At 45.6% G+C, this 24,676-nt stretch overlaps 1 protein-coding gene across 1 annotated transcript in view; it reads left to right on the top strand.

The window, feature by feature from the left end:
- The window catches only part of CDK15 (cyclin dependent kinase 15), a 68,771-nt gene extending 49,164 nt beyond the window's left edge, over positions 1–19,607 (top strand). The window contains exons 11-14 of the mRNA XM_006082413.3: positions 1,920–1,968; positions 5,587–5,726; positions 16,134–16,275; positions 18,951–19,607. Of these exons, the coding sequence (XP_006082475.1) occupies positions 1,920–1,968; positions 5,587–5,726; positions 16,134–16,243 (299 nt within the window). The 3' untranslated portion in view covers positions 16,244–16,275; positions 18,951–19,607. The remainder of the gene's footprint in view (positions 1–1,919; positions 1,969–5,586; positions 5,727–16,133; positions 16,276–18,950) is intronic.
- The last annotated feature ends 5,069 nt before the right edge of the window (positions 19,608–24,676 follow it).

Below are 24,676 nucleotides of genomic sequence, written 5' to 3' on the forward strand. Positions count from 1 at the left end.
CTTGACCGGAATCAAACCTGAGACCTTTCAGTCTGCAGGCCAATGCTCTGTCCACTGAGCCAAACCGGCTAGGGCTTTACATTTCATTTTTAATTGAAATTACTTTTGAAGCCCGACTGGCGTGGCTCAGTAGTTGAGCTTCGACCTATGAACCAAGAGGTCACAGTTTGATTCCCTGTCAGGGCACATGCCCGGGTTGTGGGCTCGATAGGAGACAGCCGATCAAGGATTCTCTCTCATCATTGATGTTTCTATCTCTCCCTCTCTCTTCCTGAAATCAATAAAAACATATTTTTTTAAAAAGAAATTACTTTTGAAGTTTCAAAAGAATATGTGATTTTGATTAAAATAATAAATTTAAGAAAGTAAACATGGAGGGAAGCCCGTGTGTAACCACCATCACTGGTGCGCAGCCTCCCAGGTCATTCGCTGTGCACATGCAAACGTGAGTTTGTCAGCATTAGCAAAATCGGTTCAATTCTTTGTTGGGTAAACAGTCTTGGTGTTTTCCATTCCTGCAGGAGCTGGAAGAAGAGATCTTTTAAAAACCAAAACAATTACATTTCAGGCCCAAGAAAAGTACAAGATGAAAACATCATTTTAAATGGGAGTTGAAATCCTCTTTTCTCACTGGAATGAGAAACAGAGATTTGATAGGAGCGTCAGCTCATCTCCCCTACAGCTCCTTTTATGGCCCTTACATAGAGGAAGCATTCAATTAGTATTTCCTGAAGGAATTTCCCTTTTATGGTGGTTTTATTTTGGGCTAAATAGTGTCAATACCAAGAATAATAGAAACACATGTATACTCACGTAAATGTTATAAAGAATGCTCCAAAGAAAATTACATATTTTATGGTCATCCATTTTGGATCATTCAAGCCAGGTTCCACTTCCATTTTTCCTGCAAGTAATATATAAAATTAGCCCCGTTACTTTTGACCTCTTTTGAGACTTTGCCCCATCATCATCGGTCACATGACTTTTCATGCGAGCAAACTTTGTTCTCTCCGATGAATTATAAGCTCGGAGAGGGTGGACCGACTTCCTTTGTGCTGTCCCAGCATGTGGCACATGCTCTGCACACAGTCAAGGCTCAATCAATGTTTGTTGGCTTTACAAACTATAGTAAGTTTGCTAGGGCTACCATAACAAAATACCACAAACGGGATGGCATACACCACAGAAATGTATTATCTCACAGCTCCGGAGGCAGATCTGAAATTGAGGTGTGGGCAGCATGGGTTCCTTCTGAGGGCGCTGAGGGAGGGTCTGCTCCAGGCCTCTCCTGCGGATGGCTGGCTTCTCCGTGTGTCTCTTCAGGTTGTCTTCCCGTGTACATGTCTGTCTCGGTGTCCCCTGATTTTAAAAAATGTTTTTATTGATTTTTGGAGCAAGAGGAAGGGAGAGGGATAGAAATAACGATGAGAGAGGAACATCATTGATAGGCTGCCTCCTGCACACCCACTACTGGGGATGGAGCCTGCAAATCGGGCAGGTGCCCTGGTTGGAATGGAACTGGTGACTTCTTGGTTCCTGGGTCGATGCTCAACCCCTGAGCCACACCGGCCAGGCTCCAATCATATTGGATTAAGGCCCACCCTAATGATTTCATCTTAATTAATTATATCTGTAACGACCCTATTTCCATATAAGGTAAAATCCTGAGGTGCCTGAGGTTAGGACTTCAACATATGCATTTGGGGGGAGAGGGGACACAATTCACCCCATAATAGTGACCTGACTCAGAATCATAAAATATTCACAGTGAAAAGAGGCCTTCCACATCCTTTACTTTGCCTGCCTGAACCCGGATTCCCCCTTCCTCCAGGCCAAGGAGAACATTTCGGATTTAATATTTTTGGAAACAGGAGTTTAGGGTCGTTTCGCTTTGTAACGCATCTGTGTGTGCCTTTCAGAATGGTTCCCACTGCTTAAACCTCAGAGCCTTCAGAACGTCTGGAACAGGTGAGCACCACCTTGGGAAGCAGGGTTTGAAGGGGCGTTTTCCCGACCTCAGTCCACCCAGCACCTTGTTCCGGGGCCACGCCCCAGGAAGAGGCCTCTGGGAGAGCCAGCCACCTGGGAGCCTGAGGGTTTTTCTCTATGAACCATTTTACTTTCACTGCGTTTGGTCATTAAAATTGTTCTGGGCCCCTCCACCATGCCCGAGGCCCTGAGAACAGGGAGTGTTGGCCTGCAAGGAAACCTAGTGGGTTTATTATTCCCCGACACAGAGAAACCAAATAACATCATTGAGTGGCGATTGGGGGGGGGGGCGGCTTGATTCATGGGGGTCATGCTTTCCCAGGCCCTCTCCACCCAGTCTCGGCGCAGACCAGGGCCGACTTTTATTACCAGCTTTCAACAAATCCCTAGTTTCTTTTGCAAAGTAAAACAGATAATAGCGACATTCCCGGAATAGTTAGCTAACTAAGCCGTGCCAGGCAACCTCCGGGCTAAGAAGAACTCAGTGTTTTCGGACAATGACCAATTACAATAACCAGTATTATTTGATCTGAGAGTAATTAGCCAAGGCCCTGTTCTTTTTGCTCCAGTGAAGAGGCAAAAAGGGCAGTGAGGGAAACATCAGAGACAGGGGAACAGGCTCAAATGTCAAAGAAAAACACACTCTCGCAGGTGGGGAGGAGGGGGGAGATCCCAACGGAACATTCCATGTTGTTCTTCCCTGAAAATGCGGTCGCGTTGAACCCAACCAAATTCCGTTTCATTTCCCCAGACACAGCGTTCACGCGCCTCAGAAAGCCTCCATGTGGAGTGCCTACCAGAGGGCAAAGAGTAGCGTAGGTCGGGATGTAGAGCCATGAATTAGCAAAGGATCTCATATTGGGAGCCACCTCTTCCCCCACCCCCGCGCCACCCCCATAAGGATGTCCGCACACCCACACTTATTTTCAAACGCACTGCACCCCCGAAAGTCCCTGTTGTTTTGAAGACAAGCTCCAGGGAACTGCTGTTTATCATTTCTTTCAAAAAGTGCGAATGTTCTCTGGCCAGCGTACAGCGCCCCGGCCCCCCCTCTCCCCCCCGCCTGCATCTAGATAGATGTATTTTAGCACCGCCCCGTGGCTTACACAGGGAAGACCAACATGAGACTGGCTCGCAGGAGAAGCCTTCATTGGTACACTTTGCCCTGGCCACTGCCTCTGCCAGCCAAGGAGCAGAGGGAGTGGGTGGTGGCGGTCATAGTGTGGAGGCCGAGGGACTGAGACCCATCCTGACACCAGTAGAAGCCTTGGTACAACCTTGTGGGAAGGTTAGTTCGTTGAAGAGGAAAGTCCTAAAACAGAAGCCTTCTTGTCATCAATCAGGACCTACTCTCCTTTCTTTGAATTTTCTGGTAAGAGTGGCCTGTTCTTCCCATGTGCCCCTACTATCCCCTGAGCTCCATCAGCTTTTCCTGGCTTCCCCAGCCATCGGCGTAAACAGCCTAAATAAGGCAGTATGCACGCCCTGCTCACACTAGTCCACAGCAGTCCTGCAGCCTTCCTCGCCTCGTAACAATTCAATTGTGAGGAGCTCACAGGTGGGAATGTGCATGTGCGGAAGGGAACAGAGTGCTGATTGGGGTGGGAGTGCGGAGGTGGGCGCCAATAGATGCATTGCTCCCTCCTCACTATAGTCACCTACCCACCCACCCCCTGGGCATTCACAGAGTGGGTTCAGGCCCCAAGTTGGGCACACATCCTTCCACCCTATAGCAAAGGTGAACCTAGAACCGTTTTCTCACAAGGTTTTCCCTGAATCTCCATCTGGAGTGATACCAGGCCCTAGTGATTCGTACCAGCTTTCCCACTCCAACCCCATTTCATCAGTCCTGAAAACCCAAACCTGGACAGGGCACCCGTACCCACTAGCCCTTCTTCTGGCTACCAGCTACCGGGCAGGCCTCTGCCCAGGTTCCCTTGTCTTCTAATTGGCTTGGAAATTTGCAAGGACTGAGGATTTGCAAATGTTTTCTTTAAGTCTGTAAAGCAATGACTCTTGAGTGTGAGGGTAAAGTTACCTGTTTGTAGAAACAGTTTCATGTCATGGGAATGAGACACCTGAAAGTGTATCATGTAAATCTTATGCAAAAATCAGGCAAATTAGGATTCTGGGCCAGGAGTCCCAGCATCCCCGCATCCTGGACGGGTGTCAGCTCTCTGTGCTTCAGGCTGGTAGGATAGTTGACATTAACTAAGCCCCTCTATTTTTGCTTAGTTGGCGATTTGCATGGCCACGCAATTGAATTCTGAATGTCAGACATCAGCCCTGTGGTTAATTGCCTCCTGGGACCTGCTCCTGTGGCTTTCCCCTTGTAAACCCTTCTGCGGGCTCTGGAGATGGGTGTACTTAAATGACTGGCACTCGATTAGCAAAGACTTTCAAACATTGTAAGTCAATGGGAAGCATGAAGACCCACAAGGCCTGGAGGATTAGCCCCTGCCACCCTCCCTGTCTTCAGATCTGTCCCCACTCTTTGTCCAGGCCACCCCACGGGCCTTTCTCCCCTTAAACTCACTCCTCTCCCCTGCACTCCAGGATCTGTATGAGCACCACAGATCTCTGCCTACATCGCCTACCCCAGTTCCTCAGCTCTCAGCTCAGATGCCGCTTCCTCAGGGAAGCCTTCCCTGACCAGCTCCTCCCACTCTCAGTCAGGTACCTGGGCCTTTCCCTTCACAGTTGTACTCGCTCATTTGTATGATAATTTGTCTAGTGTCTGACTCCTCTGCTAGACCCAGCTGCCAGAGGGCAGAGTCTTGCCTGTATCTCTCAGAGCCACGCACCTACAACACGTAGTAGCTGCTCAACTAATGGATTTACTCATCCCCAGCTTTGTAATTCAACATCAGGCCAACACGAGGCTCTGTCCTTACTGTAATTCGGGTACTTAACTATGTCTCTTTCCAGGCTGTATCTCAGGGAGAACCAAGAGAGCATCTTGCCTCAGGACCCTGGGAGCTGAGCTTCCGACGCACTGTACCTCAGGGTGTTTTCCACCCGAGCTTTCATTGCTTCTCTCCCTCCTCCCCCAGCAGGAGTCTGTGCTTGCTGCCCTGGGAGCATATTTCCAGTAGGGCTTTTCTGCCGTGTCCCTCAAAGAAGAGTCCTTAATTACATATTTCTGCTTCTATAATTATAACTCTGGGTCCTTTATGTATACACTAGAGGCCCACTGCGTGAAATCGCATGGCCGCGTTCGCAGCCCTGCCCACCCGCCCACCGCCACGGGACCCCAGACCCCCCTGCAGACCTCACCACGCCTCCTGGTGACCGGTGGTTTGGTCGTTACGGCGTTAGGGCCACTTGGTTTTTATAATACAGAGGGTGCCAGAGACACTATGGAGGCTGGAGGGAGAGGTGGGTGAACGATAGAACACAGATTTTCCCTTCCTCTTAGTAACAGGACAGGTAAGAGCTTCCGTGTGGGGGTGATTTTCCCACTTGCCATCAACTTTACTAATCCCAGGAAAATTCTGTTTGACACACCCTTTTCTTTCCTGTTCTTCTTTCCCCGTGTATTTTTTTTTGGAAGGAAGCTCTCTGGAGAAACTCACTTTTTCTCCCCCACGTTTTCAGGTTGGGCAGGATTCCGGAAGCCGAAGACCTGGCCTCGCAAATGCTGAAAGGCTTCCCTAGAGACCGCGTCTCCGCCCAGGAGGCCCTGGTCCATGATTATTTCAGCTCCCTGCCATCTCAGCTGCACCAGCTTCCCGACGGTGAGTGAGCGTGTGTGTGTGTGTGTGTGTGTGTGTGTGTGTGTGTACACACGTGTCCGTCTCGGTGCGAAGTATTTCCTCTGAGCCCTGGAGAATGATAGACTTGACAGCCAGAAGTGAGCTTGGAGATCAATTAGCCCGGGAGAAGCAAGATGGGACCCATCTCGCTTGAGTGTTGCATGAGATTCTCTCAGACTCAAAGGCACAGGAGGATTGAGGTGACACAGACCTCCCTGTGATGATCCAAACATTTCCCCCCACACACACTTACTCTGCGAAACGGGGTGAGACGAAAGTTGCCCTGGAGCTGCTTGCTTTCGCGGGCATCTGCCAGGAGCAGCAGAACCAAAGCTGCTAACAACCCCGTCTCTCTCCACGGAGTAAGATGAGAGGTGACATGGATATGTCAGAGGGGAGGCTGAGCGGGTCTTGATGGGTGATCTGATGCTGCCAAGGGAAGTACTGAGGCAGGCGCCAGGGGAGGGGAGCGTCCGCCAGGCCGGAGGCCCATGGGAAACACAAGTTACCCTGAAATCAGCTTAGCTGCCGGGGCCTGAAGTCATCCTCCAAATCTGCAATCTGCTGAGGGATCATGTGGCCGGAGCTCTCCTCGTGTTTCTCCGACTGCGGCCAGGAAGGGCTGCGCGGAGGATGTGGGCGGTGCGGTCATGCCCGGCTGTTTGGGGCGGGGGGGGGACTAGCCTTAGGTGGGGTTTCTTTGGAAACACCCACCATTCAACTGTAAGCAGTTTTTAGGAGTCCTAAACTGGAGAGAAGAAAGCTAAGAAGAAGGGTCTAGGACAGTGATGGCGAACCTTTTGAGCTCGGCGTGTCAGCATTTTGAAAAACCCTAACTTAACTCTGGTGCCGTGTCACATATAGAAATTTTTTGATCTTTGCAACCGTAGTAAAACAAAGATTTCTATTTTTGATATTTATTTTATATATTTAAATGCCATTTAACAAAGAAAAATCAACCAAAAAAATGAGTTCGCGTGTCATAGGTTCGCCATCACTGGTCTAGGGGCTCAGACGGGGAAGAAGGTGCCGGGATGGGGTGAGGAGCTTCTGACCAAGGTCCTTAGACATCTGGTCTGGCCGGAGTCTCCAGGGTTGCAAACGCAGCCCCACTGCATCCTAGACATTATCCTGCCACAGCCCAGGGCTCTTCGTTTGGGATTTCTCAAGGTATTTTATTATTGAAGTGAGTTCTGAGGATCTCCAAAAATAACCACCGTCATGGGCTGGGGTTAATGTGCCTGACGTGACCCTGTGAGAAGAGGCAGTCGTCAGCAGTTATTAGGTTGCCATTAAGTGTGAAGAACATAGTAAGCGCTATAAAAACTGAGGGGAAAGAGGCTTGTCCTTGACCTCCAGGATCCCGCAGCGTGGGAGGAAGAGAGGGTGAGGGAGAGGAAGCGGGGCACCCTCGTACACATATTAGCACAAATCACATCTAAACAGCTCCAGTCTGTGCGTAATCAGCCGCAGATGTTCAGGGAATGTGTGTGCGCTCAAGGCAAGTCTTCGGAGGAACTAGAATAACTCAAGTGAGATGGATGAGACTGGAGGTGGACCTGGAGTGGAATTCGAAAGGAGGGAAGGGACATGGTTTGGTCCGTGGCTGAGTTAAACGCATTCCCAGGGACCTGGAATTCTTACTGGTACCCTCCTGGTCCCTCACCCCCCACTGCATCCCCATCCCCTCCCCTCTTCCCAATCTGAGCTCCTCTATCTCTCCTTCTTAGCTTTCTCCTCTGGGGCTTAGGACTTCTAGCTACCACGTCAGGCAAGTATACACGCTTGGGTGTACACACACACACACACACACACACACACACTCCCCTCTCTCCACTTAAAGAAACGTCTCCCATTGGTCCTCCTCCTCCAGGATCTGTTATTCTATCTACACACAGAGAACTGCTGGGATCTTCCAAGTTCTCTGGGCGTCAGCTTTTGCCTGATGAAGGGTAATTAGGAAGAAACAGCACCGTCCACACTGACGTGTTGTGAGGAACGTGGGTTTTGATTTTCCGGGCCATCTGAAGCAGAGCCACCGACAGAGGGGCTCCGCGGGGGGAGGTGGGGGTGGGCGCGCACGCATGCGGGTGTAACAGAGAGGCCGATCTGTATTCCTTCGCTGTTCGCCCAGCCACAGGGCCCAAATCTGCTTTGACACTTTTAGAGAAATGAAAAGGTGGAATCTTGCAGGAGGCGGCCTGCGCTGGGGGGGAGACGGAGAGTGCTCGCAGCAGGAGGGAAGTTGACTTTTCTTTATACATATAGGGGTTTTTCCATGCAGAGTTTAAATTATGCCTGATAAAAGGAGCATCGTGGATGTTTCAGTTCTTTCAAATTCTCCTGGCTTCCTCCCAATTAAATGAGGTTTGTCAAAGCCACAGGGCCCTGCTGCTGCTGCCTAGGCCGACAAGCACTTCCTGCAGCGACATCTCAAATCCCCGAGGGAGAGGATGAAAGGGCCAGCGCCAAGAGACGGGAAGGGGGGCGGCAGGGGCGCGCGTGTGCGTGTATGCGTGTATGTGTGCATGCGGGAGGGCTGCAGAGGCAGGTTTAGAGACAGACCGACACGGGGGACTTGGGACAAGGAGACAGGGACAGCGAATCTTCCAGGAAAACTGGAAGGAAAACAGAGGAAGAGGGAGAAGTGGTGGGGCCAGTTTGTGTCCCTCGACAACAGTGGGCCTCACTAGGGCACAGCCCCTGAGGGACGCTCTCCCTCGGCCTGCAGTGCCAGCCTGCTTTTTCATCGCCCGTCGCCGTGAGCCTTTATTAACAGTCTCACCGGGGCGGCGTGGCTCCATGGTGGAGCGTCGACCTACAAACCAGGAGGTCTCGGTTCGATTCCCAGTCAGGGCACAAGCCCAGGTTGTGGGCTCCATCCCCAGTGTGGGGCGTGCCGGAGGTAGCCGATCCATGATTCTTTCTCATCATTGATGTTTCTGTCTCGCTCTCTCCCTCTCCCTTCCTCTCTGAAGTCAATAAAAATAAATTCTTTAAAAAAAATGTATAAAAAACAGTCTCCTTTTCAGATAGGGAACACCGGCCGGTGATCACAGTTCCCAACCTGTAGGGACACAGAATGTGTATCCCCGTCCCCGGTGGGGGGCCCAGGCATGAGAATTGTGCAAAAGGAAGACATGCTCTTGGGAGTGGTTTGTGAAGGGAGTTTCCTTTGCCATGATTCTGCAAGCAATGTTGCTCTCTGGTGACAATTCAGAGTGGAGTGTGATTTGGGGGCTTATATTTCTATCCGTGTATTATTCCGGGTGCAGGATAACAAAGTTGTGGCTTTAAAATCTATTGTTTCTCCTTTGATCTGGGAGACGCCAGCTCTCACTGTCTGCCCTCTGCAGGGGACGCCTTAAGCATGAAACCTGCGGCTGGGAAATAGGTGAAGAGAGGAAGGACAGCCTGAACCCCAGTGGGAGAGACCTAGAAATTCTTCCCCAAGTGCAAGCATGGCTGCCACCCCTCCAGGTGCATGTCACAGAGCCTGAGGCGTGCTGGGCAGCACTGAGGCTGTGGCCGTGAGCTGTGGCCAGAGGAAAGCAGGGAGTTGCTTGCCAGGAAAATCCAGGGATTCCGGGATCCGTTCCCTTTTGGGGAGCACTCCGAGGTGGAGAAGCATGACCGTTAGAAGGACAAACATGTGGGGACTTCTGCCCAGCACCGACGTTTTCCCTTATTGATTCTCGAACACCTGAAGAAACATTTGCCGAAGGAGAAATTACTGGAGTCTCTCTGAAAACACACCAACGCCACGCTGATCGCTTTTGCAGATGGCTAGGCAGACGCTCTTCTCACCCCGTCGCCGTCACCGGGACGGCCACACCGGGGTCCTCCTGGCCGAGCCAGCAGAGCAGGGCGTCAGCTGGGGAAGCCAGGGCCTAAAATTAGGCTCTTGGCAACTCCCTGGTCTTAGCTGCAGTTTCAGCTTCTTCATTTAATTCCCTTTGCCCTCGGCTTGAACCTGGGCTCTGGGAAAGGAACGCGTTAATGGTTTTGGGGTGGGGAGAGCAGAAAACCATTAAGCTGCCCCTTCCAGAAATGGGCTCCTCGCTGTTCCTGCCGGGAGCCCTCCAAACGTTACCCTCTGAGGGTTAGGACTGAATTTGGAAACTTGCCATGTGTTGGATCACAGACACTGATGCACAAAAGTATTTTTTTTTATTTTTAATCTAGGGCAGTAAATGCCACGCGATTTAAGAGTCTGGTCCTTAAGCCCTGGTCCTTGATCGCCAGGACATCAAAGGCCGTCTGTCTTTTTGTGGATTGGACCCATCTTGCTTTCCAAATCCCAGGGGGAGTCCCTACCATTCTTTCCTGGGCTAACTGCCCCTTCTCCTTTAAACAGGTTTCAGCATCTTGGGGGAAAACCCTAAAATTTAAAAGCTTGCAATTGTTTACAAGTAATTTTGCAAAAACAATTTACCAGAGTCCTTCTTGTCACACTTTCATTCTTGTAGGGAATGGGGTAAGTATGGCATACCTCAGCCATTCATCACACCACGCTAGTAGCTAAGCTCTGGTCTGTCTTCGGCAGGCTGACTCATAACGCCCATTAAAACCTGAGTAATTTTTTGTCTTTTTCTCTAATAAAAGAACTTCAGGCCTCCTTTTAATATTATTTCTTTAATATGTTTGAAAATCCCTTGCTATCACTTTCCAAACTTCTCTAGGCTGACTTTCTTTGACCTTCCTCTCCCCCCAAATATAAGTTCTGTTTTTCTCACTCTTTCATCATTTTGTTTCATGATTCTATTCTGAACCTGTTCCAATTATTTTGCTTACCTCTGAGATTATGGACCCAACATAGACTCAGCTTCCTCACATAGTGGAAGAATTATGTTCCAGTTCATTCATCGGAGATTTATGGGTGAGATGTTGAGGGATACAAAAATGAATTAGTCATGGACCCTGTCCTCAAGGAGCTTACAGTCCTTAAGGAAATGAGACAACTATCTAAACAGCTGCAGATCAAGTGTGAAGTGCTCTGGGTGTTCAAAGGAAGTGAAAAAATTAGCTCCTGGGGATGGAGGATGGCTTTGTGAGTGGGTCGTGAAAGATGATGAGGTCTGGATGGTTGGGGAGGAAGAATATCCAGGGAGAAGAATGTCATCCTCCTCTTAATACCATCTAACATTATTCTGAAGGTGTCTTTTTTTTTTAATAATAGCAGCCCAATTCTGACTTATATTTCATTCGGATTTTTACTCCTTATCTATCTATCTATCTATCTATCTATCTATCTACCTTCTTGCAACAATGTAAACATTCTTTAACATGTATTAGTGAAATTTAGTCTAGTTTTTATATACTAATGATATAAAATCTATTTATCGCTTTTATTGTCTATCTATTCAAAGTTTAACCAGAATATTTTGTCATTCTAGAAGCCAGGTTTCAAGGGTGAGGGTTGGCAGGGAAGAGAGAAGGGAGATTCTAAACCAGGTCTCTGGACTCTATTCTGCCTCTGGGAGTTTGTCACCTAACTCAGAAACTCCCTCTACCTTTTAAATCCTTTATTAATCAGTACTCAAGAAGCAAGTTAAGAAGTGTCCTCCATAACATACCTCTTCACCCTCTATGCCCAAAGTTGTCCTCAACCCATTCCAGTCCAGTAGATGAGATGTTGGATTGAGACCCAGCTCATGGGGTTGCATAGGGTTGTGTTGCTAGGAGAAGTCTGGGTCAACCAAGTCGCTCAGCCCCACCAAGCCCTTAAATTGGTTCAGTTTGTTAGCATGAAAAAGTCTCCAAGTAAAGACAAACCTTTCAAGAAAGAATTAGAGACCTTTGAGTGGAAAAGGATCCTAGAGACTTGCTGTTTCATATTCTCGTTTTTATATAGACTCATTATATAAAGATCATAGATGAATCCCTGGCACCCAGGGAAGAATAAGAGTGGTTGCCACTTGTTGGGCATCTATGTGCTTTACATAAATTCTTATTTAATCTATACACTAATGGGTGAGGCTGGCATTCTTATCCTCGTAATTTGTGCACGGGTAGGGTCCCCAGGCCTGGCTGGCGATCGGGGCCAATCAGGACCAGCAAGCCGGGGCCTTCCTTCCCCAGCTGCCGGCTGCCTTGTTCTGGGCCACCCCCTGGTGGTCAGCACACGTCATAGTGATCGATGGAAATACCAGTCTCCCGGTCAAACTCCCAAGGGGACACTTTGCATATTAGCCTTTTATATATGTAGATTAGAAAATTGAGTCTGCGAGAGGCTAAGTAAATTGCTCCGAGTTACACAGCTAGTAAGTGGGAGAGCCAAGATTGGACTTCAGACTCTCAAGCCACTCTTTCATTTTACTTATTGCTGCTCCCTAACGGCCACATGGGAACTTAGTAGCAAAATGCAGATTGGAACCAAGATTTTGATTCCCATGACCTTTCCACGATCTCATGTTCTATCTATGTTTATTTTAAAGCCTCCCCAGGAAAGTTTCCATATGTCCCCAGGTAACATGTCTAATACCTCACAATGAAGAGGGCTCCATTTATGTTTAACAGAGACCCCTGGCCTTTTGTTTTAGTTTCTGTTCTTTTTTTCTTTTTCTTTTTTAATACAAAAATCACCTTGGGTTTTTCAGTTTCTTAATCAATGGTGGTTTATTTTTTGTTTCACTATAACTCGTTCAATTTTATAAGAAAAATGTTGGGAATCCAATGGAAAATTGGGCAAAGGTATAAAATAGCAATTTCTGCAAAGGGAAAAAATATATCAGCACATGGAATGAATAGACAGTCTTACTGGTGATTAAATAAATACAAATAAATGTTAAATTAGTTTATTTTTTCCCTTAATCTAATGACTCCTAGTGTTTGTGAGATTATGGTAAAAGAATTCTCTGCTAATGTTGGTGTCAGTTGGGGAAATCTTTGCAAAGCATTATGGCATACATATCAGGAGTTATAAAAATGGTCACAACTTTCAACCCTATACTTTGTTTCCTGGAAATTATACAAAAAAAAAACCCACAATTAAACAGGAAAAAACCCTCTGTGCATAAAAATGTTCATTGCAGTATTGTCGATGATTTTGAAAAATTACAAAATAAAAATGAAAGAAACAATCTAACTATTCAACACTAGAAAACCAATTGAACAAACATTGGCGTACTGACTCAGCGCACAGTACTGCATTACCATTTCAAATCATTCACAGGAGTGTGCGGTAATATGGAAATGTTTATGCTATGACATGAGCTAAAAGTAGGATACAAATTACATATTATGATGCACCTGTGAAACGCGTTATACATGTCAACAAAATGGAAAGGTGGGATATAAAAATAAAAATGCTCTTCCAATTTAGGAGGATTGTGGGTAATTTTTTCCTCTTGTAAAGTTTTCTTTAATGTTGATGTTATATTGCCTCTATTGTTAAAAGAATGAAGTATGGCAAACGCTGCAGGGAGTCTAAGCTCTGAATTGAGAAGTAAAGGACCTGAGATTTCTCCTTTTTCCCCCAATGTAAGATGCATTATGGACCTTCATAAACCTCAGTTTCTCAAGCCGCACAACGGGTTAATACTCATTTCCTTTATCCCAGATTGGCAGAATGTTTATTTTATAAAGCTTTTAACTCACTGAATGTAAGGGTCCGTATAAATTTGGTCCTGGGAGAATGAGAGGTGGGAGGGAGAGGAAAAGATAAATAGGCACTAATTAGTTATATAAGGAAAGATCATCTGCTTTCATCGGAAATGCGTATGTGCTGTGCCCCTACGCAGAGGTTTAAGTGAACTCCTTGTTAGTTAGCAACTTCCATTTAAAGCCCCGTATGATCCTTTGGGCTTTACAGATGTGAAGCTTATATGCATACACATGAGCTAAAATGACCGCGTGCTCACACGGCTGTGTGCACTCGGAATAATTCAGTGCACTTAGCAACGCTGGCTGATGGGCTGACGATGGGTGAGAGTCGTGCAAAAACCACGTGACACGAGAAATTACAGGACATTTTGAAATGATGGTCTTATTTCCAAGCTTTCTTTTTAACTTGTGCTCTCTCTTTTAGCCATTACAGACAAGTAGAAGAGATTTGATTATCCGGTTTCCTTGAAAGGTTATTTAGCTCCTCAATCCCATTAAGTCGCTTTCTGCACTCCAGTGCCCTGCGCCTTCCCCCGGTTCTCAGCCAGGAAGAGTAAATGGAGACACCAGGATCGGATTTCTAAAGGAAGGAAAGTTAAAGGAGCTTAGGAACTCAATTAGACTGAAAGACAACTATCTCATTATCCTGTTCCGAAATGATCTGAATACATAAAACTCTAAAAGTTTTAAATAAACTTGTCCTACGGACTGTCTAGATGACTGCAAATTCTTCTCAAAAAGTGTTTAAACACCCACTTTCGTATTTATTTATTCTAAGCGTGAGCGGCCGCGATAATTATGCTGTCAGACTCAGTAAGCTAATGAGGAGTCAGCCAGTGGAAGGCTTCGCGTTTGTGAGATTGCTGCAGGATAGCTGCTCAGATGCTTCTTTCCTTCTTTCTTTTTCTCTTTTCTTTTCTTTCTTTTTTCCCCCCAATGAATTGGGAAGGAGAGTGGGGCAGTCCGTGGCCAAACTGGAATCCTTTTGATTAACTGATTGCTTTCCCAGGACTGTTCTGTCAGATAGTGTCTCTCTCTCTCTCTCTCTCTCTCTCTCTCTCTTTCTCTCTCTCTCTCCCCTATTTTTCCCCTCACTCCCTTTCTCTCCCCCCTCTCCCTCCTCCCTCTCTCCTTGCTTTTGAGGAGCTGCTGCTCTTGAGGGGCAAGGAAGCCTCAGGGGACCTTCATGTCACTGTCCCCAAGGCCAGAGGACTCTCCCCCCTGAGGGAAGTTCCCAAGACGGTTCGGACTTGCGTTGATTTGAGAGTAATCCATCGTTTCTGCACTGTTTATTTTAGCTGCTTGACTGTTTATGCTATGGCATGAGCTAAAAAGGAAGTTGAATATAAAATTGCATATTAAAATGCACCTCTGGAAATGTATTAGGCGTATCAACAAAACTTGATGTCTCCCCTTTCAACCCTGGAAAATATGTGTTTCCAAGCCCAAGGGGCCAGGCCACAGATCACTCACAGCGTCAGTGCAGGCCGAGCGAGGCGGGGCCCACTCTGCAGGTTTAGTTCCTCCCTTCGGGTGTGAGCAGCTCCCAGCAAACAATATTATTCAGGCGTTTTAGGCCCTCGGTGCGCCAGATCTAGAAGCTTCTCTTTCTGTAAACTGCGGGACATTTACAGCCACGCGGGTTTGCGCCGGTTGTGAGCCTGGCAAAGCCATGCCCGTGTGGAAAGATGCCCTAGGAGGTGTTGTGGGTGTGCTTGGTGACAATGTGGCTGTCGCCTCTTGCTTTCTCTCAGTTGAAATCTCTGCTGATGCTTGTAACAACGGCTATAGTTGTTAAAAGTATATCGTGTATCAGGAACCACCCAAGATGTTTCGTATAGGTCTTCTTCCGACGTAGAACAATCTGCAGATGAGCCCCTTAACATGTTACCTTTAGGAGGTCTCGGCCCATGACGTCAGCGTAGGAAGCACCAGGAACAACACACTTAGCAGACATGGGCATTTACAATCACACGAACTGCCCGCGCTCTGCTACCCAAATACATCAGTCAGATGACAAATGTACTATATCTTTTTTCAAAAAAAGTTTTAATTTACAAAAGTTGCATTTAGAGTCTATTTAAATAGATTGCCTAAAGGTATCTAATGTAACAGGGTCTGAAACTTTCCAAAACATACCTAACCCAGCAAGGCGCCCATTGCCTATCGTCCCTGGGAGAAATGTTCAGACTCCTTGGCTTGATAACTAACTCCCTTCACCTTCTAGTTCTGTTTTTCCAATTTTATCTTCCAGTTCGCCTTGCTCTAACCATGCACAATTACTGGCAATTCTCTCAAACACTTTGCTTCCTTCATGCCTTTCCTTAGGCTGATCCCTCAGCCAGGAACGCCCTCCCTAGAAGTCCTTGACTATTGATGGGACCATCCTTCAAGGCACCTAGGGCCTTGCCCATGCGTTCCCCAGGCTCCTTGTAGACTTAGGGGAAGGGCTGTCCTGGTTCTTTGTTTGCACTTTTGGCCCTTGTTTGTTAGTGTGTGTGTCTCCCCGTTCTATTCCTACATTGACCACCTTCCACACCTAGGCCTTACCCGAGTGTTCATTTGGTAAACATGCATTGAAGTGGATTGAACAGGAGCCGCTTGACAGATGTTAGTAGAATCGGTGAAGTCAGTTACCCATGAGTCAGTGTAATTTATTGGTGGGTACGTCTGGCTCATGTTTTGATGTCTCTTCGGGTGACAAATATTACAAAGACATAAAACGTACACCGTGAAATCCCAGGAAATAATACGTTGGTGCTTTTCTCCTTTTTTCCCATACAGAGGAGTCTTTGTTTACAGTTTCAGGAGTGGGGCTGAAGCCAGAAATGTATGACCTTTTGGCTTCCTACCGGAAAGGTCACCGCACAGGCCACTTTAGCAAATGCTGGTGAAAAGGAAGGGCAACATCGCCCAGATCCTTCAGGTAAGTGGTCCCAACAGAGAGGCTCCTGGTGGGCAGGATTGAGAAGTGATCGCCGCCCGGAGGGGAGACCCTGGTTCACAGACCCAGAGCACCTCTGCCCTGTGTCTGGCGCTTCATTCCCTCTCTAGGGACAGGCGGCCCTGCCTCCTCCGGCTGTGAAAGAGGGCGATGCTGGGCACCACCTGTCTCTCCCACTCCCAGAGGAGTGGCAAGGCTCCTAGACAAAGGTCATGGTGAAGCCTTCAGCTGACACGCGTGGAATAAAGGGTTACAGCTGTCATACTGTATTCCCTTAACTACAGCATTTCCTCTGTCTGCCAATAGGACACAATCAAAGGTCAGGGTGACCAACCATCCCTGTGTGTTGAGCCTGGGGTGTCTTGGGACTGTGGGACGTTTGGTGCTAAAACTGGCCCAGTTCCAGGTGAGCCAGGATGCTTGGTCGCTGTGGTGGTGCAAGTGACCACCTGACCTGCCTCCATACTCCAGAGAAGACCTGGTCCAGAGCCTGGCCCTGACCAGGAGACGGTTTTAGAGGCCAATGAGAGTCAAGTCATCACTACTACAGGCTTCTTAGACTACACCTTCTGGGAGTTGTTACAGGGAGTCCTTTCATTCAAGGTGAGTTCAGGAGTCATCCACAAATGTCCCAGACACAGCTGCTCTCAAGTGTCCCCTCTACCAACCAGGGGTAGCCCAGCCTTCCACAGTAATCTTGAGGAGGAAGAGGTGCTGTGAAGGATTCCCCCAAAGCTACCCTAAAGGTAGTTCTGCTGTAGGCACAGGAAGCCAGGTGGGGCAACCCCCAAAGCTACCGTAGTACAGACATCCCTCGATGCTACAAGAGCACTTCTCGCACCAGGCCTTCCGTGGAGGGCAGAGGGGAAAGTGATCTAAACAGAGGACTCAAGGTGGGACCCACGCACAGAGCCAGCCAGCCAGCCATCCTTTTAGGTGACTCTGGCTAGATCCCAAGCCACAAACCTTAGACTATGATTTGGCCACCCATTTGGCAACCACGCTTGGCTATGCTTCCTAACGGAACTTCTGGGACCTGAATGGTCACCACTGGCATACTCCCCCACCCCCCAACATTGTTCACACGGCAGGATTCAGCTCTTTGCCACTTTGTCTCGGCTCTCTCCTTGGCTGTTGATATCTAAAGACATGATGTACACATCTAGGAGTCTCCCCTCTGGATCTTATAAGAATCTTAGAAATTTGGAAAGATCAGGGATGTTTAGAATTATAGCTATTCCTCAGAGCATTTTATGAACTACCTAAGTTTGTATTTTGACAATACATAATTGGAATTACAACCGGCAATACAATAATGTGAAATTTCCCCAGCAGAATGTTTTCTAGGGCAGAGATTATACTGTGTAATTACGCCATTTAAAACCCACTAGTTATGAGAATAGAATTACTTTAGCTGCATTCTAAACAGTGTGGGATTTGTGCTTCATAGAATTAACAACGACAGGGATGGAGATGGTTTCAGATGGTGGTGCTACATTACTCATTTTTATCACTTCTATTGTTGTTATTTTGCTTTATTTAGAACCTGCCTCTCTGACCAATAGTGACTTGTCACGAAGAATTGTTACCTGTAGGTGTGAATTGGTCACAATGGAAAATCGGTTAAATGCAGGGTGGCAAACGTGATGCCTATGCCAACAATTGAAGAAGGGGGGGGGGCCTCTACTGGAGTAATCTCACCATGTCCCTGGGCCCCTGGTACTAATGCAGGAGATAAAACCCATCGGAGATGAACCACAAAAGGGAAAAGCTAAAGCAATTAAACTGCTTAATAAATGGCTTGGTATCAGCAAAATCTGGAAGTTAAAGAGACTAAAGTGGTAATCAGCGGACACTTGGGGCCTGAAAGTCTTTTCCACTAAATTGAATTTATGTTAAAATATTCACTTTTCAAGAGATTCAAAATGTAAATTGGGGTATTAGGACTTATAACTGCCAGCAGTGCCTCAACATTAAGACTCTTAAAAGACCCTCAAAATGTCAGTTTCAGGTCTGGTAAGAATGTAGATGGTGTCCACAGTGGAGACATAGGGGGCACTAAGATTTACTGTGCATATACCATGTGCCAGGCACTTTACACATCTTATTTCAAAGCTCGGTGTGTTTTGAACAGTGGGGTGTGAAGTGGTGCAGCTATAGTCTGTAGATCCAAAGATAGATTTTGATTATTTTAAAAGTTTACCTAGTTCTTATTACCAAGGGTAAGATGCTGCCTCTGTTACCATTTATTATCACCTTTTCTATCAATAGATATAATTCCATCAATAACTTTGCAATAATCTTTAACAGATTTTCCTTACTCAATCTGTACAATGTCATTATTATTTTTATTTTGTTTATTCTTCATTTACGTCCAGGGCTGCATTACTGCTGTTTCTGTTTTAATTTGCTTCAGCTTACTGAGAAGTTTCTAATTTAACTCCACACTGGACCAGGATTTTAAATATCACCTGTGACCTGAAATATTTTAAATGTATTATGTCCACGGTACATCATACTTGAAGGAAAAGCAATGGAAGGCTATTGCTATTGTCATTTGCCTAGAATTTCACAGTGATTGGCTCAAACATTAGACATCCTGAAACAGTCTGAGAAGAGGACTTCTGGGTAATCCTGTCCCTTTCGTTATCTGATAGATCCCTGGCAGGAAGGACAACGGGACAGACGGGAGCGTGACAATGGAAAGAATTCAGAGTCTGGGCTTGTGCTTACGGAAGCCTGTCACTCCTGTGTTCACTTACAATTCCTCCCAACAAAAGGACTTCTGTGGCAAGGAGAGGATTCGTCTAAGGTTTAAAACAGCCTCCAGAGAAGATGGTTTCTTGGATAAAGTTGTCGACCAAAGGACTTGCTTAAGACTCTTTGTTATGATTTCCTAGGGCACTCCTTCCCTCGCTTCCTGCACCATCAAAACACTTTACCGCCCCACCCAGCCAGATTTTAGGAGTTTGGATTGAGCTGCTGCTTAGAATTAAATTTCAGTTTATCTCCTTCTATTGAATCCTAATTGTCTGTGATGATTGCAAAAGTGATGAGGAACCTAAGCTCTGATTTGATGGTGGAGATACTGGGTAAACAGATAGGAGCAAAGAGTTCCAAAGACGTAATTCAAATGCTGTTACACCATCAGACATGCATGCATATGTGCACACATGTGACCCTGAAATGAAATGGGAGGTTTGTCTCGACTGACACATGTATCATCTTCTTCAATGACTCCTTCTGAAAGAAGCCAGGACAACTCAAATTACTTTGTCAAAGGATCATCTACTCAGGAAATGTGGTAGCCTGGAAACCAGAGACCTTTATGGATCCTTCAGAAGAACAAGGAGGACTAAAAAGAAAGAATTAAAAAATAGTACCTATCCACCCAAAATCTGAGATGGAAGAAAGGAAAAGGGATACAAACAGTCCAACGAAATCTACCTTAGTGAGTACTTGGTTTTGGTAAGGCATGTGACAAAGCCTGTCCAGATATACCTGAAATACAAAACTGTGTGGGCTGGGTGGATGGGACAGATATGTGAATTCAAAGAACGGTGGTTATTCAACCTAGAGAAAGGCTGATAGTGGTGTGTTACAAGGTTCAGTCTTGAGTGCCATTCTGGTCAAATATTTTTATTAATCAGTTAAGTAAAAATCAGAGAAGGTACACAATTTATTCATACAACCCACTGAAGTAAATACTGTTATTATTCATTTATTATTTCCATTTTACAAAGGAGAAAACGGAAGCTCAGAGAAGTTAACTCCTCCAAGGTAGTACACCATAGTTAAGGTACAAAACTATGGAGACAGTAAAAGGATCAGGGGTTGCCGGGGGTTAGGAGGGAAGAGATGATGAAAAGACAGAGCACAGAGGGTTCTTAGGGCAGTGAAACTATGTTTGGTACTATAACGGCAGAGACATGTCACTATAAATTTGTCCAAATCCATAGAATGTACAGCCCCAAGAGTGAATCCTAATGTAAACTACACTAGTAGACTTTGGTCGATAATGATGTGTCAATGTAGGTTCATCAACTATAATGAATGTCTACTCTGTTGGGGATGTTGACAATGGGGAAGGCCATGCCTGATATGGGAACTCTCTGTAACTTCTGCTGAATATTTCTCTGAAACTAAAGTTGCTCTAAAAAAATAAAGTCTTAAAAACAAACAACATGTAAATAACTAATTTGCAACAAGCCAATACAACCTTTAGTCCAATCAAATTTCATCTGATTGAACTTCTTACACTTAAGGCTTAAAATGTCAACAAGTTAAATAAGGCTGTGACATAGTGGAAATTGGTACAATATGAATTAATAGTATGTCTGACCGACCACAAAAGATAATGCTACACTTTTAAGTGATATAAATGAAGGAATATGATGGTGTCACAGAGAGGGGATGGAGTTTACTCCTCTGACGAGATCACATCAAAACGATGAAGTTTAACTCTATCCATCACACTTTGAAAGAAACACCACCACATGGAAGGAAATATTTCTTGTGCATTTATTAGTTTACAGATCCAATTCTGTTTGATCCTCCTAAGACTAAGAGGTGGATGTAGCTCTTTCCCACTTCACAGAGAAAAACACAGAATCAAATGTAAATAACTAGGATTTGATACTCAGACTCTGTCCCCAAAGTCTGTGCTTTTTGCACCCCTCGCCCAAGCTCTGTGCCGCATGCTTCAAGAAGGGCTATGAGGAGAACAGAGGGCATGGGGATCAAGGCACAAGGAAGAACAGCTCAAGAGAGAAAACCCAGGAGGCAGAGAAATTCCATCCAGAGGGTTGAGGGTTCTCACAGAGCAAAGTGGTTGGCCTTCTGTTGGGTGGCTGTGGAGCCAGGACAAATACGTAGAAAGCTCAGAGATAGTGCTGTTTACACAGCAGGAAGAGTTCTCCAACACTTCACCTGCCACCAATGGAATGAGTTCCACACTCTAGTGGGCTTCCTCTACACCCAGAAGACATGGAAAGCTGTAAGAGGGATCCTCATATTGGAGATTCTCTAAGGTCCCCTCTAATTCCAACATTGTCTGACAATGGCTTTGAACAGCTGTTGACAGACTATACTTGAAATTATAGTAAGATCCTATTGTTGCAAGAATGGGTAGATTTGTTTTATTGTTAAAAAGGGATTTAAAAAAATAGAAATCATCAAAATTATCCTCTTTAATTACAATGGAAGATAAATTATGCTTATGCTTCCTTCTTTATCTTTTATTCATAAATTCACTTCTTTAAAAACTTAATAAAATTTTTATATAAAACACCAAAATACCATTCTACTCTTTCTTCCTTGATTTTGTGAAAGGAGCATGCCTGGTGTTTGTGCAGATGTTTTTCCTCCCACGTTTTTATTGATTCTTTTGTATGACATGCACCTGACTTTTTAAAAACGTAATTTAATTTTGTTCATTGTGATATGTGAGTTATTTTAGTGATGCTTCCTTACTTACTCACGAGTGCTACTCACCTAATATTTGTCTGCAGAGCTCCATGACTGGATGGCACTTCCTGGCCCTCTGTGGGTGGGCAGGGCTATCTTAGTGCTGGCCAGGGAATTGTGAGTGGAGGTGATATGTGTCACTTTCAGGCCCAGCATTCATTTGATTGCCAGTGCAAGACCCTCCAGATCATTCTTCTTTCCTTCTGTTACAATGACCCCAGAATGAAGAAACGTAAAACAGAGTCCCCTGATGACATATGATGGATGTGTGGTGGGAAAGGGGAATAAAACTTTATTGCTTTAAGCCACTAATATTTTGGGGTTGTTACTGCAATAGAGTCTAGCTAGCCTATCCTGACTAGCAGCACCAGGGCAAGTAAAACATATACCTGTGCTGTCCAACATGGTAGCTACTAGCTACATGTAAATTCATATTTACATTTAATTAAGTTCAACATTCAATTCCTCAGTCCCACTAACCACATCTCAAGGGCTCAATAAGTACATGTGGCTAGAGCAGTGATGGCGAACCTATGACACGCGTGTCAGAGGTGACAGGCGAACTCATTTTTTTGGTTGATTTTTCTTTGTTAAATGGCATTTAAATATATAAAATAAATATCAAAAATATGTCTTTGTTTTACTATGGTTGCAAACATCAGAAAATTTCTATATGTGACATGGTACTAGAGTTAACTTAGGGTTTTTCAAAATACTGGCATGCCAAGCTCAAAAGGTTCGCCATCACTGGGCTAGAGGCAACCTTAATGCCCAATGCAGATACACAACGTTTTCATCGTTGAAGAACGTGCTGTTGAACAGTGCTGAGCAGTGCTTGGGATTTTCATGAGTTGGTAATGATATCTTCTAAGTATAGAAGATAATATCAATGATTTCTTGATATTTTAAATATACATCTAATACCGCCTTGGTGTTATTCTCCAAAAGTTTCACCTCTTTTAAATGAAATCTCTGGGAGCGTCCAGTGGAGGTTACCTTCTGAAGGAAAATACATCACTCAAAGCGGTTCCATTTCTTAGAACCGAAGGTCTTTTCCTGAAGGTTACATTGACTCAGAGGATTACTGCCTTTTTGTTACCCTTGACGCCTTTTGTAAATGAATTCCCAGAGTAGTTTTATTTTAGTCCTTCCTGTCTGAAGCTGTTCACATTCTCTACTCCTCACGCTTCTCTCTCCCTAAGTTGCTTAACAGCACCTGGTGTAAGATCTGAGGTGTTCAGTAATGAATTCATTCAAGTTTATTAACATGCTTGTAAAATTGTGTTTCTATCTTAAGAGCTAACATTGGATACTACAATAAAATCTTGTGGGAGCCCAAAATTGAACCAAAATATAAAGTAAACCAACCCATCTATTGATTAATTCATTCAACAAACATCTAGGCACTAGAAATACAAAAATTAATAGTCCTTCCAGGGGTCCTATAATCTAATGGAGTGTTAGATGGAAATAAATACAAGACCAATGACAACATATCAGTGTGGCCTGTCACAGAAGAGATGACAGTTAAGCCTTGAAGTGAGAGTTTGCCAGGCAGGCAACTGAGGGGATGAGAAGATATAGAGGAAAATATAGAAGGCACAGGATATGTTTAGCTGTAAAGAATTGAAGACCCTAATTCAATGTCTTAATGCATGGGGATATTATTCCACACAAGAAGTCCAAAAGTACCCTTTGGTTCCAGGATTGAGTAATTTGAGGGGTCAGCATCACTGACAACCCAGGTTCTTTCTGTCTTTTTTTCTCTTCGTCTTCAGCATCCTTTGGCCTTAATCCTCAGGCTGGTCCCTGTCATGGTCACAAGATGCTGTCACAGTCGCAGGCATCACATGCAGGTATGATCGTGTCCAGTTGAAGAAGAGGATGTCCTTTCCCATGGGCTTCTTTTTCAAAGCCCCATTCTCTTCACATCTTACTGTTCAAACTGGCACACTCCTCTCCTAAACTGCTAGCAAGGGAAGCTAGACGACTGCTTTAGAATGGCCAGGATTTGCTCCTGACCTGAAGCTAGGACTTCTCCTGATGTTCATATTCCTGAGTAATCAGTTTTCTTTTAACTGAGGAAGAAGTGGAGAATGTCAACCAATAGAATCTGCCACAGCAGCTAACCAACTGTGGTTCTCCTGGTTTGGGAGTGGGAGGAGGGGTGAAGAATGGCTGCAAGGATTCCCATCTGGGGCCTGGATGACGTGTAAGATCATTCAGAGTCAGGTAATTAGTTTGGGGGAGAAAGTTATGAGCTTATTTCTAAACATCTTGAGTTTGCCATGTACACCAGACAATTGGAACTACTGGTCTGGGACCAGGAAATGAGGACTGGTTCTATGTGGTCATCCCCTACATAGGGATGTCCTTGAAGTGCCAATGATGTGATTGCCCAAGAGAACACAGACAAAGAAGAAACCCTTCTCCGTGCTTTCATTGCCTCCTTTGTAAAATGGCAGTGATAATAGTATCTATCTCATAGAGTTTGCGTATGAGGATTAGATGAGTTAAGACATTTAAAGGGATTTTAAACAGTGCCTGGCATGTAATAAGCACTAGAAAAATCTACACTAATAAAAGAGAAAAATGGTAATTGGCGTACGACCGCTACCCTTCCCATTGGCTAATCAGCGTATCCTTATGCAAATTAACTGTCAGCCAAGATGGCGGCCGGCAGCCAGGCAGCTGGAAGCGAACACGAGGCTTGCTTGCTCCCGTGACTGCAGACTCCAACGTTCCCCGCCTGACTTGCCAGCCTCTGAGCTGGCAGTTTGAAACATTCTAACAAATATAGCCGGCTGGGATCTCAGAGCTGAAGTTATACATTGTTTCGATTATAGAACGGCAAACAAACCAGCGGAAGCCTCAGAGCTAGAGCCAGAGCTAAAGCTGGCCCAGAAGAAAAAAAAAA

This window comes from Myotis lucifugus, unplaced genomic scaffold, assembly GCF_000147115.1.
Source record: "Myotis lucifugus unplaced genomic scaffold, Myoluc2.0 scaffold_3, whole genome shotgun sequence".
NCBI lineage: Eukaryota > Metazoa > Chordata > Mammalia > Chiroptera > Vespertilionidae > Myotis > Myotis lucifugus.